The sequence below is a fragment of the Panulirus ornatus genome, chromosome 48 (genome assembly GCF_036320965.1).
Source record: "Panulirus ornatus isolate Po-2019 chromosome 48, ASM3632096v1, whole genome shotgun sequence".
NCBI classification, from domain to species: domain Eukaryota; kingdom Metazoa; phylum Arthropoda; class Malacostraca; order Decapoda; family Palinuridae; genus Panulirus; species Panulirus ornatus.
This window is the reverse complement of record NC_092271.1, coordinates 18,583,210-18,600,744: the sequence shown is the minus strand read 5'-3', so window position 1 is coordinate 18,600,744 and position 17,535 is coordinate 18,583,210. Positions and strand designations below refer to the sequence as shown.

Sequence of the window (17,535 nt, the reverse complement as noted above, 5' to 3'; positions counted from 1 at the left end):
CACGGATTTGTCCATCACGGAAGACAGAAGAACGAGGGGTGAATTGATCACAACCTTTTTCTATCCCAACGCTTTTGATGATGTCCACAGTGAGCAAGCCTACAAAGTACAGATATCAAGGAAAGCGAGGCCATAGCACGTCATTTTAGAGCAAGATTTCGAGGGGCTCTCTCATAGCATTAAGAGTAGAGGATGAATACAATTACTGGGAGATGAAACTGTGAGAGTTGGTCTGTGTCACAGAAATCTAAACATTTTGACGGATACCGAATGCTGAAGGGATGAGGGGGAGGAGGGACGCTTCCCCAAAAGAATGGTCAAGGAGTGAGGGGCGGCGCGCCCCCACGAGCGTAGAACTCTCTCCCAGAACTGTACAAGTGAGTGGTGACAAACATACACCCACACACCACAACAGTCAGTCCCACGCCGTTGACGACAGGAGACCCCGCCCGCATCCTGCCGTCATACCGCAGTTCATGGAAGGCATAACCAAGACATCTTGCAGGCTGGGTGTGACGCAATCTTGTTATCTTACACCGCACCTGCTAGGGGCGACCCTGCTCGAGGGAACGCACCCCGCGGCCGCCACGCACTCCACAGCCAGACCCTGCACGGTGAGCACATCTTGGGACATCTCTGGGGACAAGTGAGTACACTTGCTGACAAGTGGTCTCGACCAGAATCGCTTTATCAGAAATTGTTAGCCTATCTATGTCTGTGTATCTAAGTGAACGCCTTTTTTTGGGATAAGTTAGAAATGCGTTCTCTTCGTGTCAGATGATACTTGGTGCTTTCCTAATGTATTTCCACGAACTAAGATGTTACCGGACTCTGCCTGCATGAGTTTACACCACGAGTAAGTAGTTACCCTCTGGCGAGGCTGAATCACTGGGGGGGGAGTAATGTGTCAAGAAAGAACGTCTCACTCCTGACGAGTCTAGATTTCCCTGATAGTGGAGGCAGGTGGCGTTGCCTAGGGACGTGGGATCCTCTAGAAAGGTCGTGGGTAACACCAGAACGCTTTCATAGACATCAGTCCTGGACTGATCACAGACAGATGAATAGAAATTTGTACATAAAGGGGCTACGTTGATCTCTGACCAGGGCATCGCGAGTCCCTCCCGCCCGCCTGCCTGCCTAGCAGCATCATAACATTATACTCCCTCCTCCAAGTGTCCTTAATCTCGACCGAAGGAGTGACTCACCTCCGGAGGACAGATGCTCGGGACCTTGTACTTTGCTCTCGTTCGGACAGATGATGATTCCTCCATGTCTTTCTATCCAGGAAGAAGGTGGGAAGGAGGGGAAGTCCCCTTCTCCTTCCTGTTCAAGGACAGGTGAATCATCTCTCCTTTTATCAGAAGCGATTTGTAGACTCATATACCAAAGGGGGGCCTTCTCTTGCATGTAGGGGCACTGAAAATGGACTCATACCTGTGAGTGTTAACTCCAAAGAGTGAAGTGTCTGTAACTGAAGTATGCGAAGCAGTAATGATGTCGGTCATATTTAGAAAGATTAACGTTAATAATTCTTTCTCTCTCAGAGCATTTATTATCTTTCTATCATCTCCGTATTTGGGATAAGTATCCATATCTACTTCCCGTGGTTTTTAGATACATTTCGCACTACCCTTCACCTTTTCATTGCCTCTTTTTCGTGTGACGTCAAAACTAAAGAGAATATTTCTATTCTTTTATTAAGAATCTTACAGATTTTGGATCTCATCTGTCATGAGAAGGGTGAAGTATATATATATATATATATATATATATATATATATATATATATATATATATATATATATATATATATATATATATATATATATATATCTGTGTGTGTGTGTGTGTGTGTTACTGTGGCAATGGGTATCAAATACGTTGCCATGTAAACTTGATAAATCGGTTGCCATGACGCAGACACATCGCATCAGCTTGCCGCGTGGACACACCAGTCCACTTGTCACGGAAATATATCTACGGGTCGCTCAAGAGGGATCCAGTTCACTCCTCTCTCCTCCAAGGTCGTCTGGCCACGTGCATCGGTCCTACTGACTTTGTGAGCATAACCCACAACACTGAGGGAGGGTAGTGGAACCCTCGCTCTAAGAGGTCATGGAAATAGACAAGATCGGTAATTTGTCATCTCTGGTCGCTGTGATCGTCCCTCTCAAGTAGGGTTTGTCATCATCGCGTACGTTCGCATCATCACCTGGAAGATATCTTCAACGTACTGGAATACTGATGACGAAAGAAACCCATATTTTATGGATAATTCTTCCTCAAGATGATAGGTCACGGGATGTATACGCATTTTCTCCACCTCGTTTTCTCTTCCTCTTGATTTCTTCAGTATCTTCTCTATTGTGAATCATATATTTTTCAGTGTTTTGATTCGAATCCTGAGTCCAACAAAGGATTAGATATGCCGAGATGGGTAACATCGCAGGGTTGGAACCGAAGTTCCCATTCTTTATCGTGTTCAATGCAGTTTTCGTGTTCTGGTGTACCTCTCCGGTTCCTTTCTTAAACAACAATGGCAAACCATATCATCCCGTGAGGCCAGAGCAGCCAGCCGCCCAGGCTCACTTCCTGGTTCACCGTGGAGAACATTTCTTAAGCATTTTATATACACAGAGACTTCCTGACCCTGCTGTTAAACATTGTGTTAGACGTCACCCCTTAGGGGAAAAAAGGGGAGGTCGTGGAGTGTATGTAGATGTATCAATATGCAGATTCAGTTCATCAAACTCTTGTGAATACGTTTCGTAATTGATGTGTGTTTGTTCTCGTCCATTGGCTCGATGGAACGAAGGGGAGTTCGTGCTATAGTGAAGGAGGGAGGAAGTGAAGACCTTTGGGCGGACGACAGTACTACCCTCGAGGACGACTAGGACGACCCTTGAGCTGGCTTGACACTTCGACCTCACACGCCTTAAGAGGACTCAGGTCATAGGTTTGCACGGTATCAAGGTTAGGGATGCACGCACTGCCCACCTCCCACACACTAATTCATGTGAGCAATAACCTCAATCCCCTCAGAGATAAACACGACAGTCGTGCGTTTTAAGGATAAGTAAAAGCGACAGTCAGGGGTCATAAGGATTGATAAATACGACAGTCGTGGGTCTTAAGGACAGGTTCAAATGATCCGACAGAAAAGTTAGAGAGGAAACGTTGGGTAAATAACATACCATAAGAGTTATAAAGGATCTTACCGGATTCCTCCTGCGCCCTCAGAGTACCTCTTACTCCACCAGAAGAGTCCAGCACTCCCTTGCTAGTGGAAGTGACTCATCCCTGGGGCTGCAGGAGCCTCCGGAAGTGGGATCCTGTGGTAACTATGAACAGATAAAGGAGCAAGAAGTGTTTACACTTAGAGTCTGTGAGATGTTGAGTTGCGTTTCAAGTGAATTAGAGAACTGATGAATGACTCTCCATTCAACGTAATATATATATATATATATATATATATATATATATATATATATATATATATATATATATATATATATATATATATATATATATATATATATATATATATTTCAGTCGCATTTTATGTGAAAATAAGTAATCGCTTAGCAGTTATGGAGGGGATATGATTAGGATTAGAAATATTCAACACAGGATTGGATTCCTGGTTGTGTTAAAGGAGCATGTTTCTCGTCAGGGAACAGGCTTGGGGATGTCTGCAAATAGAAGTGGTTATTGTTTTTCCCGAGGCAAAGTGCTCTGGGGTATGGGATACGAAAGCGATATGCAGAAAGTTGTAAACTTACAGCTTTGGAAAGATTCCTTGGGCGATGAAGGAAATGAGTGAAAGCATCCATGATATATCTATTTCAATAGATTCTCTATCATGAATTCACAGGATGACTACAAAGAGAGCACCTTCATACGTTTACGATAACGAATTGACACAGGACTCCATTTTACTCTCGATACATACATCCACTTGGATTATCTTCCCCTGTTCTGTCTCCTGAACGGGTCCTCTCAAAGACACCAAAAGAGGATTTTTCTCTCAATTGACGTAATATAAACTGAACGAACAACACACTTGTACGTCTCGTGTTATTGACACAGCTGTGAACACTGTTCATTGCAATTGTCCTCAATAAAACGAGGCCAGCCCAGCGAGCACGTGCATGAATAGCCTGGGCAACACAACACAAGATCCTCTCACTCCCCAGCTGACAAAACTCTCCACACCCAAACTCTGGACATGTCCGAGAGATGATTTCAAGATGTCTAAACACGTTGGCCCAGCTGGACGCTCCTTCCTGATCCATTTGCTGTGGATGTTTCCTTCCCGTTGTCTCGAGAGCTATTTTCCTTTTATCGTGATGTGTTTTGATAGGAAGCGGTGCGAGGCAACGGTATGACGGTACGATCGTGTACAAGGATCGCATCGTTGTATTAGAAGGGTCGCACCGTCGTGTTCAAGGATCGTCCCGTTGTGTTAAGGGGTCGCACCGTCGTGTTCAAGGATCGTCCCGTTGTCTTAAGGGGTCGCACCGTCGTGTTCAAGGTTCGTACCCTTGTCTTAAGGGGTCGTCCCGTCGTGTTCAAGGATCGTCCCGTTGTCTTAAGGGGTCGCACCGTCGTGTTCAAGGATCGTCCCGTTGTCTTAAGGGGTCGCACCGTCGTGTTCAAGGATCGTCCCGTTGTCTTAAGGGGTCGCACCGTCGTGTTCAAGGATCGTCCCGTTGTCTTAAGGGGTCGCACCGTCGTGTTCAAGGATCGTCCCGTTGTCTTAAGGGATCGCACCGTCGTGTTCAAGGATCGTACCGTTGCACTCAAGGGTCATTCAGTCATCTTAGAGGATTAAGCGAAGTGAAGGCTTACTTGGTGGTACGGTGATATGAGTAGACCAGTCACGGATATCAGATCCCCGAGCAAGACACACTGTATATGTATTAGTTTATTGTGTTAACTGAATTATAATTAACGATGTCAGTATATGTGTTGCATATAGACAAGAATTGACACACACACACACACACACACACACACACACACACACACGCACGCACGCACGCACGCACGCACGCACACACACACACACACACACACACACACACACTCCTCTACCACACCAAGCACCTCACTTTCCCCCCGCCCCCAACCCTCCCCACTTATCCTTTCTTATGCAAATTATTGCCGAATTCTAATTTTGCTTCCGCTTCGAAGAGGGAGCATTGAATTACGCCCTAACTCCTTGCAGAAGTTCTTGTCATTGTTTAGAGGCCATTAACAGTATCGGGCGGAGGATGGGGGGGGGGGGGGGTGAGTGTAGGACCCCTGCTGGCGAAGGGTGCATTTCATGAAGGCTTCTTGTGGTCCATGACAACAGCCCTGGCCTGCACAATACTAGATTCGTGGTTCCTGAAACTAGTCGTATTCGTGGTTCCTGAAACCAGTCGTATTCGTGGTTCCTGAAACTAGTCGTATTCGTGGTTCCTGAAACCAGTCGTATTCGTGGTTCCTGAAACTAGTCGTATTCGTGGCCTCTGAAACCAGTCGTATTCGTGGTTCCTGAAACCAGTCGTATTCGTGGCCCCTGAGACCAGTCGTATTCGTGGCCCCTGAAACCAGTCGTATTCGTGGCACCTGAAACCAGTCGTATTCGTGGCCCCTGAAACCAGTCGTATTCGTGGCCCCTGAAACCAGTTTTATTCGTGGTTCCTGAAACCAGTCGTATTCGTGGTTCCTGAAACTAGTCGTATTCGTGGTTCCTGAAACTAGTCGTATTCGTGGTTCCCGAAACTAGTCGTATTCGTGGCCCCTGAGACCAGTCGTATTCGTGGCCCCTGAAACCAATTTTATTCGTGGCCCCTGAAACCAGTTTTATTCGTGGCCCCTGAAACCAGTTTTATTCGTGGCTCCTGAGACTAGTCGTATTCGTAGCCCATGATCTCAGTCGATTCGTAACCCCTGAAACCAATCAATTCGTGGTCTCTGATACCAGTCGATTCGTGGCTCCTTATGCTACCATCATTGCCCCCCTTTTTTTTTCCCCTAAGCATCTGCCTGGCTACACCACTCAACGTTGCGCGGACTCATCATGATGATGACTGTCTGTCTGTGAGGCACTGATTCATCTTTCCCTCATGCGGGAGACGGGCACGAGTACTCACGGTCATGCGGGTGACAGACGGGTGTATTCTTGACGGGTATTCATGACTTGCGACAGACTAGCGTCCCCGTCGTGCTAACGATAGCGACAGATAGGAATATGATTCATGATCGTGATGGAAATGCATAAGAACATGAATAGTTTTTGTGATGGGGATGAGAACATGACACATGTTCATGTCGGTGGGAGATAAGAAAATGACGTGTTCATGATGGACATAACATGGCATGTTCATGATGGACGTTTAGAAGAACATGACTCATTTTCACGAGGGAGAATGATAAAAGCATAATTCACATTCAAGAAGGTGATAGATGAGAACATGATTCTTGCTCAAGATGGTAAAAAGTGGCACTCAATTTCCTTCCTTCAGCTGGTGGAGTTCCTGCAGTGACATCGGTTTCAAAGTATTGGAAAAGAATGCGTCGCCCCCCATACAGCGCATCGACCCAATTCATTCCATCCTTCGTGCCCAACCAAGTGCCAGGAGTTATTATATCTTCACCGCTCCAACAACTACTGCTAATTACAGCTACGTATATGTACTCCTATCGGTGACTTGCTTATGACGTCACTATGGACCTGAGCTGTCAGTGACATCACATTCATGACGTCACAGCCTAGACCTGTGGTGTCAGTGACGTGACAGTACTCCCAGGCGCTACCTGAAACCTCTCGAGACTATTGGCTGGAAATTAGAGGCGCAGCGTCATGCTGTGAGCTGCTCCACCTTACCCCGGTAATTGACATCTGGGGAGACAGTCGCCGCCTCCCTATCTTGATGATGAGCAGGGCCGTGTGACCCTTGAGCAGGGCCGTGTGACCCTTGAGCAGGGCGGTGTAACCCTTGAGCTCCAAGATACGACCTTTAAGTATTATAGCCTGCCCTTTGACCTAATTTTTGAGACTATATATACATATATATATATATATATATATATATATATATATATATATATATATATATATATATATATATATATATATATATATATATATATATATATATATATATATATATATATATATATATATATATATGAGGAGATATGATGGTGGTTTAAAACTGTCATACCTCAAAATCTAATGAACTTATCATCTTCCAAGCGAACCGTCAACTGTGTATTTCTTTGTCTGTTTGTAGAAAACGCATTCTGAATTTCCCAATTCCTCTCATCCAAATCTCCTCCTGGATATTGTCACAGCTCAGAGAGAGAGAGAGAGAGAGAGAGAGAGAGAGAGAGAGAGAGAGAGAGAGAGAGAGAGAGAGAGAGAGAGAGAGAGAATTGGCCACCATCTGAATATTGATTGGTTTCGACTGACTATGTCACATGCTGGAACCAAGAGCAGGGGGCGACTGTCATGTTCCCCTTACTGGGCCCAAAATTCTATATTTTCTCTTTCCATTCCGCCTCTACCATGGAGAGGGAGAAGTGCTCTACTTCCCTCCCTCCCTTGACGTGCAGCTCCGTGCCCCTGTGCCCGTGCACGTCCATGCCCTTGGGTAAGTCTCACATCAGAGTCCAGGTCTCAGGCGCCATATGCTGATGTACGGCCGTGTCTCGCTGGTAAGAGCGCCCCAGCATCCTACCAAAGACACGGTCGACCCCCGACCACACTCTCCCACTCGTGGGAGGTGGACTAAGTCATCGAAGATGACCCCGAACGTTCCTGTCCAACTTAATGCCGAGTGTAGGACCTAGGACGAGGCTCTGCATGAAAACAGATAGACAGACAGACAGACAGACCAGGTCTCGCATACCTGGGCATTGTGCTCTTTCGTGAACTACTGAATATTCTTTGTGGTATTCGTGTGGAAGATATTCACTTGGAGATCATAACAAAATCTTCATACTCCCTATGATTTCACTGCTCAGTCATTGCTTTCATAATGCCTCATTCCAGGTCAGATCTGTGGCATGACATTATTTTGACGATATAGGTACGTAAGATAATCATCATCCATGACAGAGGTACAGAGATCACATTATGTGACCCACTTCCAGTCTTACAGATCCACATGGTGATAAAGTCCGCAATACTTAATAGAGGACACAAGTGACTTTGATTTTTTTATACTTGTCCTGAATGACAGATCCGTTTCATTATCATTTATCTTATTCCTTAATATGTAGGTTTGATTCTAATCTATGACGTGATCATATGGTATGTCGTCATCCCATTTTCTGGATATAATCAATACCTTATGTTGGGTTTGGCTCATAAGCATACATTATACCAAGACCATCAACGCTGCAGTGGATGATGGGGCAGGCAAGTGATATGAGCTCTGGAGAAGACGAAGTGACCCCAGCCAGGAGGGTCGAGGTCCCCCACACAGGACGCCCTCCAACGCTTCACCGCAGACGCTTCCCACCCCCATCTTACTTCACCACCATTGTCACACCAACACCTCCCCCTGGAACTATGATGTCTCCACTCCCCTCGCCCCGTAACCTGGCTTATTTAGCACATGTTAGTAACCATATGTGCCCTAATCATTCCCTGTTCTCTACCATCCTTGTGGCTGGGAGGGTACAGAGGAAGGTAAAATGGAGGAACAGAAAACAACTGCAATGTAAAGATGCATTGGTACTGGTAGAGTGATGTGTGTGGGCAAGTAGTTTGTTGGGTCTGTATTTCCCGTGTCTCATTCATATGCCCCCGGCATGCACGTGCCGTTCCCAAGAGTTACCCCCCTGCTGTCTCTCTCCATCTCCAACTCCTCTCCCTCCTTCCCCAACAGTGTTGATGGAGATGTCGCTGGCGCGAGTGAGCCTGCTGTTAGGGCTGGCCTCGGTGCAGATGGCCTGGGCCTTGGTCCATACCCCGTCTGTCGAGCTGGCCAACAACTTCAACTCCGCCGTGGACTGCAAGGATATCAAGTAAGGTCACTTATAGAGATCACTCCTCGTTCTAGAGTACTGATAACCCTTTCCTAGAGTGTTTTGCTCCTTCTAGACCTCTGACGATGCGGTTACTTTCGTTTACAAGAGTTTTATACCAAGTGGAGTGTCTCCGTTCTCCAGTGGCTTTACCTGGGATACGATGTCTCACATTGTGCTTCTCCTAAGGGGGGGATGCTCCTGTCTTTCTGTTATGCTCAGCAACAAGTACTGGTCCACTCAGGAGAGCACAAGGGCCTGCTGGGGGGAAAGAGAGAGTGTATACCACAGCCTCGGCAGTGAGGCGTGAGAGGGCAGCACCTGCTGGAGAAGTGGCGTTAATGTACCACTATAAGATCATCTCTAGAACAAGAGATGTCAGACGATTGGGTGTTGAGACGGGGAGAAGGGAATCGAATCCCAGAATGTGATCGGAGGATTCTCTTGAGGCTGGACGAAGAGGTTATGTATTAGAGCTTGCACGAATGGGATTCCCAGGGCTGAGAAGGGTTTGGATGAGGTTGTTGGTGGACATAGGACGATCAACAGATACATTTATAGACTGATGAATTGATAAACTGGTAGATAGATGGAGTGATAGGTTTATATGAATTCTGAATCCATGAACAGATTCAATATGGAAAGTCAATATATGTATATATATATATATATATATATATATATATATATATATATATATATATATATATATATATATATATATATATTTGCGTGTGTGTGTGTGTGTGTGTGTACTTCTTTATATGAATAGGTGAGCAAGCTTGAGTATCTCTCTGTCTTATATTTGTGTTTGTCGTTTCACAAAACCCACGTTCAAGGAGCTTCCTCTCTTCCTCCGCCCTGTGTGTGACGGCAGGTTTGCCGACCCGTCCCGGCACACTGCCGTTCGGGAGTCGGTGCTGCGCGCCATGTGCGTCAAGGCTGCGCCCCACGTCGACCTGGACGACAAACTGAAGCAGTTCGCTGTCTTCCTCCTCCACCGCGATCACTTCGACAACGTGGCCAAGTGGCACTCCGGCGATGCTAAGGTGGGTACAGGTGTCACACACACACACACACACACACACACACACACACACACACACACACACCTCCTTACTGCAGTGTTAAGCTTTGCATCTCTTCAATTTAACAGGCCTGGGTTCGAGTCCCGGACAGGTCAGCCAGGTCACAGCCGGCTGACCCCAACTGTTCATCCTCTTCTCTGTTGGCTGGTTGATGAATGGGTACTTGGCGTCATCTGAGTGGGGGAGGGAAGGGGAAGGAAGGGTAAAGAAATGCTCCACATATACACGAGGTGAGAGGGGGGCAACACGAGTGTAAACAACACACAAGCAGCAGTTCGAGAATAACCTTCGTCAGTTGTTCCCCAGGACGTGTTGGCTGACCCCTACTGGGTGGTGAACGAGGCCCAGGCCCTGACCTCCACCAAGTACCACTGGTACACCCACGGCCTCCCCATGTGGCCGCTGCCTTACCAGGCCCTCACCAACACCACCTCCTCCAGCAAGCTCCCAACGCTGAAGAAGAAGAAGCCCGCTGACTGGCCCAACTATGGTCTCGCCACGCCCATCTACTACGCCTCCAACGCTTGGAGGAACCAGGTACGCCCACACAGAGGCCAGGGCTCCAGCAGTAGCTTCTCGCAGGCACTGCCGGGGCCAAGCGGCAACTGTTCCACGGTTGACATTGACGCTATGTGGCACCCTGGTCTCTCTCTCTCTCTCTCTCCCTCTCTCTCTCTCTCTCTCTCTCTCTCTCTCTCTCTCTCTCTCTCTCTCCACTGCATCAGGGATTCCGTTAGCCTCCCCTGCTCTCCTCCTCCCCCTCACCTCTCCAACAACTAACCCTCCGCGGGTCCCCGGGTCACATGGGCGTATGCCCGTGACTCTCACATAATCTCTTTTGAAAATGGATATCTTCGAAAAAAAAAAAAAAAAAGTTTTCCTCTCTCGTGCAAAAAAAGATGACATAACACCACATAGATCTCGTAAGTTCAATTCGGTGACTGAGTAGATTCATGGTGGAAAACACCAGGTTTGAAGGACTAGACTTTCCATAGAATTTCCCTATAAGAACTTCATATATGATGAGAGTTGATGATAATGATGATATACTCCTCCTGAGACACAAGGTCAGAGCATAACTATGTAACTTACTACTTGAATGTCACACACTGAGAGAGCGTCTGATCCACAGTCATCTATCCTCCTCCTCCAGGTGTGGAGTCTCGAGGAGTTCTTCCAGCAGGAGAAGAAGAAGTCGCCCTTCAAGAGCCACAAAGACTTCCACAAGCTGGCCAAAGACCTGGTGGCTGGCGTCGACGGTTTGAGGGTGGAAAGCTACAGCGAATGGCCCTTCCTCAAGTACTCTCTCGTCCCTATGGTCAAGTCTATGGTAAGTCCTGTACTAGGGTTGGTAGCTAAGCCCCTAAGACTAACAGACATCGAAGTCCTGCTGTTGTCAGTCTTCGATCTGGCATTATCTACAGATCCTCTCCTCCTGTCGTGTTGTGGTAATTGTGCCACGTCTTATGTCATGGAGGCCAAAAGCCTGATCTGCATCTTGATTTATAAGTCATATGTTTCAGTAAATCTTACTGAGAAATCGTGCCCAGATATCCTGCACTGGTCACGATCAAGCTCAGTTATCTTGTGCTGTCACACTGGTCACGATCATGCCCAGATATCTTGTGCTATCATATTGATATCGATCTTGGCCACAGTGACATAGCAGTAGGTTCTCCGCGCAGTCAGAGTCTCAGCTCTGCCTACCACACCAACCCTCTGCTACAGACTTTATTTATGTCTTTGATTCCTACGCCCACCATCACCCATCTCGTGTCTCTATATGGCTCTCGAAGTCTATCTGCCAAAAGTTATTGGATAGATGTTTAGGTGTTGCTCTAGTCGTCGTCTCTAGAGTATATATCAGAAGCATTATGTTCTTCTGCAGAAAGATAATTCCTCGTTCTCCCGCGGCTAATTTGGGTCCTAACACCGTCTCCTCAGGCCAAGCGTAACAAGGGTTTGTGTCCAGACGAACTGTACGTCTTCACCCGCCTCTCGCCCTGCTACCCAGGGGAGGCGGCTCACCTGACCTGCGCCCAGGCCGCCCTACAAGCCAGGACCCTCCTCACCCAGGCCTCCTGTCGCACCACTGACGTCATCGTTGGCTACACCCAGGTAATGACGTCACTGATGAGTATACACGTGAGTTGTGTTCATTATTGTTCGTGTGTTGTAGAGAAAGAGAGTTTTGCACTATGTTGCACCGTTTCTTAATCTTGCATTACAACCTTTATATATATATATATATATATATATATATATATATATATATATATATATATATATATATATATATATATATATATATATATATATATATTATATATATATATATATATATATATATATATATCCACAGATAGACCTGTGTGTCTGTGTGTAAGTGTGTTTGTGAAATAGAAGAGCCTGTAAATCGTGTGATAGCCACACAATCATATACCCCTATATCTACTTTGGTCAAGAAGGGATCACCAGCTGACTGTATAGATGATGTGCGAACCGTTTGTTCAATGTATAGTTTTACAGGCGCCAAGTCTCACCATAGATCCATCTTCCTTCCTGGCTATGTACGGACGAGGCCTGCACCATCACTGGCTAGGACGAAGTTGCTCCGGTCATAGTCGACAGTTCCGGACTTGCAGCTCCTGCTGTGGAGGAGCCTCACCCGAAAAATAAGAACATATATATATATATATGAACATAGTGCATATAAACGCGCACCTTCATAGAACATACAAACCTCCAACGGCCAGGATCGAACCCAGGACCCCTGTGCAAGAGGCGAGAATGCTAACCGCTAGGCTATGGGCCTGGCTATATGTATATACATATATTGTTGTATGGTGATTGGTACATAAGGGATATGTGTCTTGGAGGTTCTTGTGGCTGCACAGAAGGGGAGCAGTGGATATAAAGTGGACCATCTAATAACAGTAAACACGTACAGGGAGGGTATAGGCTGACCATTCGCACCTGTGGTAGGCCCAAGCCCTGACCGTTCAGCACGGCACAAGATAAGGATACATGGTACAGACCAGACCGCCCCTGGAGTCGGTTGTTTGGTTGGCTGGTTGCGATGTAGACCTATTAATTGCCAGGGTCGTTACGACCGACAGCGTCAAGCTACTACATCCACCAATCACAGGGTCTTTAAACACCTTCTTCAGGTGTTAAAGGGTAATTCCAAGACCACGTACACTCACTGTGAATGCTGCTCGTGAAGTGTACGTTAAACTTGATCTGATGTTCTTTTATGGTTAAGTTATCTAGTTGTTCTTGTGGCCTCCCTGTTGTGTAATATCTCTGATATCTCACTCACGCATTTTCATCCCAGTGGCTGCTTATATTCAATGAATCGTTCATCATAATCCTTTTTCGTTGTCAAATATATTTTACCTCGCATTCAGGCATCATGTTTAGTCTGTCATGGTTTGTGGACGAATCTTCATGCTCTGGTCCTGTGTTGTACTGCGTGCTGGTACTTTTCAGGTCGCCCAACATTTAAGTCCTTAAAAAGTACTTCGGTATCCTTATTTCTGTATAACTACCTATTTCTAAGTACCTGTTTGTAATTATGTATTTTGTATTTACCTATTCGTGCGGTGTGGAATGGGAGTTCTTCAGCCGTAGGGGAACTTTGATATCTTTTCAAATCATTATTCTCACAGTTGTCTGTCTCATGTATGCTATTCCTCCAGTACTCTAGTGACATGAAAAGTACCTCTCTCAGCATCTTCTCTGGGATGCGTCTTCCTTCACGTGACCTCTGGTTGTTCTTCTTTTTGCATATTTCAAGGAACAGCTCATTGTCAGCAGCGTCAAACTAGTTTTAGAAACTTGAAGGTTGTGATCAAGTCACTCCCCTACCCTTCTCTCCTCTATCGTTAACAAATCCATATCCTTTATTTCCTTTCACCGTAACTCAGTTACAACACACTGTTGCCCTCCTGTGGACCTTCTCCGTTCGTCCTTTGTTCTTCTTTAAGTTCAGAGACCAGTGGCGGGGAGGTATGTCCTGGGGATCTGGCTTAATATACGCTGCCAAAATCGTTTGCTGAATCTCTTTCCTCACCCACGCCTCGCGGAGGCCGGTGCGCTGCATCCGCTGGCTGGAAAGTGTGTCCCTCGTTTACAGTGTTCCTGACGTGGAGCTCAGGCGACAGATTAAGTTCATTGTCGACGCCTGAGTCCCGCCTCACATACATATTCCTGCTGCTAATATCCCTGCCAGATGGTGTTCGTATCTAGGCCTTGCCTTCACTGTGCCCCTCCCTCGTCGCGTGGCACTTTCCTCGGGTTGCTCTTCACCCGCCGTGCGTCAGAACAACTCTGGGGGGTTTGTGGTGCGATGCAAAGTCCTGTCATTCCCTGCTCTCATCACGACCTTAACATTATCCATATTTATGTGTGTGTGTGTGTGAGAGAGAGAGAGAGAGAGAGAGAGAGAGAGAGAGAGAGAGAGAGAGAGAGAGAGAGAGAGAGAGAGAGAGAGAGAGAGAGACTACATAGTAGTCAGTCACTCATGACAGAAGAATTATGACTGAAAACGACATATTATTGATTTCATTCTTAGACACTTGCTGAGTGTCCCCAGCAGGGATGGTCTGGGCAACTGACGACCACAGGCACAGAAAGACTCATTTACTTAAGACTGAGGACAAAACACACACACACACACACACACACACACACACACACACACACACACACACATCCTCCATAATGCAGTGGTTAGCACTGTGACCCCACCAACCTAATAGACCCTGGGTCAGATCCCTTAAAAGGAGCTTGCCCACAACCGGCTCAACTATGCCCAGTCTCCTCTCTAAGACTGGTCAGTGAACCAGTACCTAGCTTAAACTATGAAGTGCATGTAGCGATTACATTAGTTTAGGACGTTGTATAACGTACAGTGTTGAAAGAAAACGGGATAACACGAATTTGAATCTCTCTCTCTCTCTCTCTCTCTCTCTCTCTCTCTCTCTCTCTCTCTCTCTCTCTCTCTCTCTCTCTCTCTCTCTCTCTCTCTCTCTCTCTCTCTCCGTGACACACAAACAAGCAATTCAGATTTCAGGAGTTTATTATAATCACTACGCACTGTCTTTCCAATAGTTAGATCAGCCATAAACCTCTGCTTCTCATATGAACCTATTTACATCAACCATTCATGTCGTAAACTAATTTCTAATAACTGTTGTTCTTTTTTTTTTACTATTACAGAATTACAACAACGATGCTCTATAGACGTGAAGGCTACAGGTGGAATCAGTGGACTCAGCCTAGGCACTTATACAACAGACTGACCCTCGTCACTTATATATCCCTGCACGACACACACACACACACACACACACACACACACACTACGTTATTTACGCTGTCGCTACTTTTCATCGTAAGAGAATGCTGCTCGTGAAGAGCCTTACGTAGCTGACTTGCCTCGCCTGGTGGCTGGGAAGGAACAACTTACTCTCACAGTGAACGTTCGTGGAACAACTTCGTGATAGATGGCAAGTCCACTGAGAGATATCACTGCATTACAAACCCTCAACTTATAGTACCGATTTTCACCATGTTAGCTTCAAAACTATGTGGCTGACGCGATGATCAGTACGAAGCAGACTTGACTACACCTCATAAGTAAGTTTAGTTTTCTCACTGGCTTCAAGCAAGGCGCGTATCCAGGCTCTGGTCAGGTGGGAGGGAGAAAGGCGGCTGAGTCATGAACTTGTGAGGTCGGACCACCTCGCTTGGACCTTGGGGTCTGTGTGGTCTGTATATCTGTGTATGGAACTCTATGTAACCCAGTCAAGATTATGATTCAAAACACAAATACAAAAGTGAAATGTAAGTTTACCAGAGAACTCAGGGCTATTGACTTGTGTGAATAAGTTTGATTACTGGATATTAGTCAAATTCTCATGAAACAGGAGAAAGTTTAGTACAGAACCAGTGACCATTTTTGAACTGTAAGCAAATTCATGATATCTGATAACATTAAGCAGCTAATGACAACACAAGAGAATTATGCCCGATGAAACAGATTAATATTGTACGAGGATGGAGAAGAAAATGACGAGGTTGTTTCATTAATCACTGGTGCACATCACCGAAACAGCTAGAAATAACTGTACAGAATATGTAGATCATCATTATCATGAAGTTTATTGTATATTCCATAGCTTAAGAGGGAGCGATCACCCTCCCCCACTTCAGCCTGGATACGACCCTGCTGTAGGCTCCATAATACACCCAGTAGTGTGTATATGTATATATATATAGTTCAAGTAATCTCCCTCCTAACTTCCTTCATCCTACTCGTGTTGCTTGTCTCAACTAAATCTTATCTAAAACTAGATTAGATGAATCACACAGCATAGATAGGAGCAAAATTGTATTGTGTTATCTTAGCTGAGTAACGTATCTGAGAAATATAATCAATGACAATATTCTTATTTGTTTACTTTGGCCACATCGTCTCCATCAACAACCATCACGGGCTGGTTCGCCAGCACCGCGCACTGTGGTCCACCAACCACCTCACAAATGTCAGCGAATTTTATCCTCTGTATCACTGTAGTAGACCAGTAGTGTCTCCCTCTAACACCCAAATGATAGAGGGTGTCCTACACTTAACCCGAAAGAAACTTAGGCTCGGATGAGCGCCAAGACGACACTGGAATCAGTAGTTAAGGCAATTTTGTGACCATTCTCTCCTATACCGATGCTCCCGCAAATGATTACTTCGCTAGGGAATTACGATACTTCTGGTGGAAAATCAATGCATTTTACGTGGGTTACAAGCCTCTTTACTCCTGCGTGTTCGTATTATGGTTGATAGGCTGCTGTGCGCATGATCGAGAGGGTGACGCATGCGCGTTTTTTTCTATGGACATAAATTGGTCGTTATGAATCTGTATGAACCAATCACTGCTCGATATAGGTCTCCTCAGCCCTGCGCTTGAATTTGAAGGTCATTTCCACCACGTCGTCCCTGTACACCGGTTGTGTGATCTGGTCTACTTCGAGACTGTTGTAAGAATTACGATTAAATACGACGAAGCGTTGAAACGTGATCAAGAACACGGTGTTCCAACTACTGTGAGTGAATTGTGTGAAGTGTAGCAAGCCTAAAAAGCCCGCACCTCATGTGTACGTGGTAAGCAATGCACAGTGCGTGATGCATAGAGATAAAAATAATTGAAGTACGTTGGAGTAATGTCATGTACACATACTGCGTGATGCGCAGTGTCTTGTGCGTTGCGTGTTGACCGCGCGAGTCTTGTGCGTATGCGTGTTGACCGCGCAGTGTCTTGTGCGTTGCGTGTTGACCGCGCGGTGTCTTGTGCGTGATGCGTGTTGACCGCGCTGTGTCTTGTGCGTTGCGTGTTGACCGCGCAGGTGTCTTGTGCGTGAT

At 46.0% G+C, this 17,535-nt stretch overlaps 2 protein-coding genes across 8 annotated transcripts in view; both read left to right on the top strand.

Annotated features, from left to right (window-relative positions):
- The first annotated feature begins 422 nt into the window (after window positions 1-422).
- LOC139764178 (uncharacterized) lies at window positions 423-16,569 on the top strand. Of its 2 annotated transcripts, none has more exons than XM_071690736.1 (7): window positions 423-614; window positions 8,889-9,027; window positions 9,905-10,076; window positions 10,422-10,652; window positions 11,269-11,445; window positions 12,060-12,233; window positions 15,339-16,569. In XM_071690736.1, the coding sequence occupies exons 2-7, from the start codon at window positions 8,894-8,896 to the stop codon at window positions 15,360-15,362; spliced, it is 912 nt and encodes a 303-aa protein (XP_071546837.1). In that variant the 5' UTR covers window positions 423-614; window positions 8,889-8,893; the 3' UTR covers window positions 15,363-16,569. The 2 variants fall into 2 exon arrangements, with proteins under 2 accessions (XP_071546837.1, XP_071546836.1); XM_071690735.1 differs by having other exon boundaries at window positions 489-646.
- Window positions 16,570-16,740: 171 nt separating this feature from the next.
- NELF-B (negative elongation factor B) overlaps window positions 16,741-17,535 on the top strand; it is an 88,987-nt gene continuing 88,192 nt past the window's right edge. For 3 of the 6 annotated variants that reach the window (XM_071690733.1, XM_071690731.1, XM_071690729.1), the window contains exon 1: window positions 16,761-17,277. The gene's annotated coding sequence lies outside the window, so the exon portion shown is untranslated. Of the gene's footprint in view, window positions 17,278-17,535 lie in introns of all 6 variants that reach the window. The other 3 variants (XM_071690732.1, XM_071690730.1, XM_071690734.1) reach the window with 2 other exon arrangements.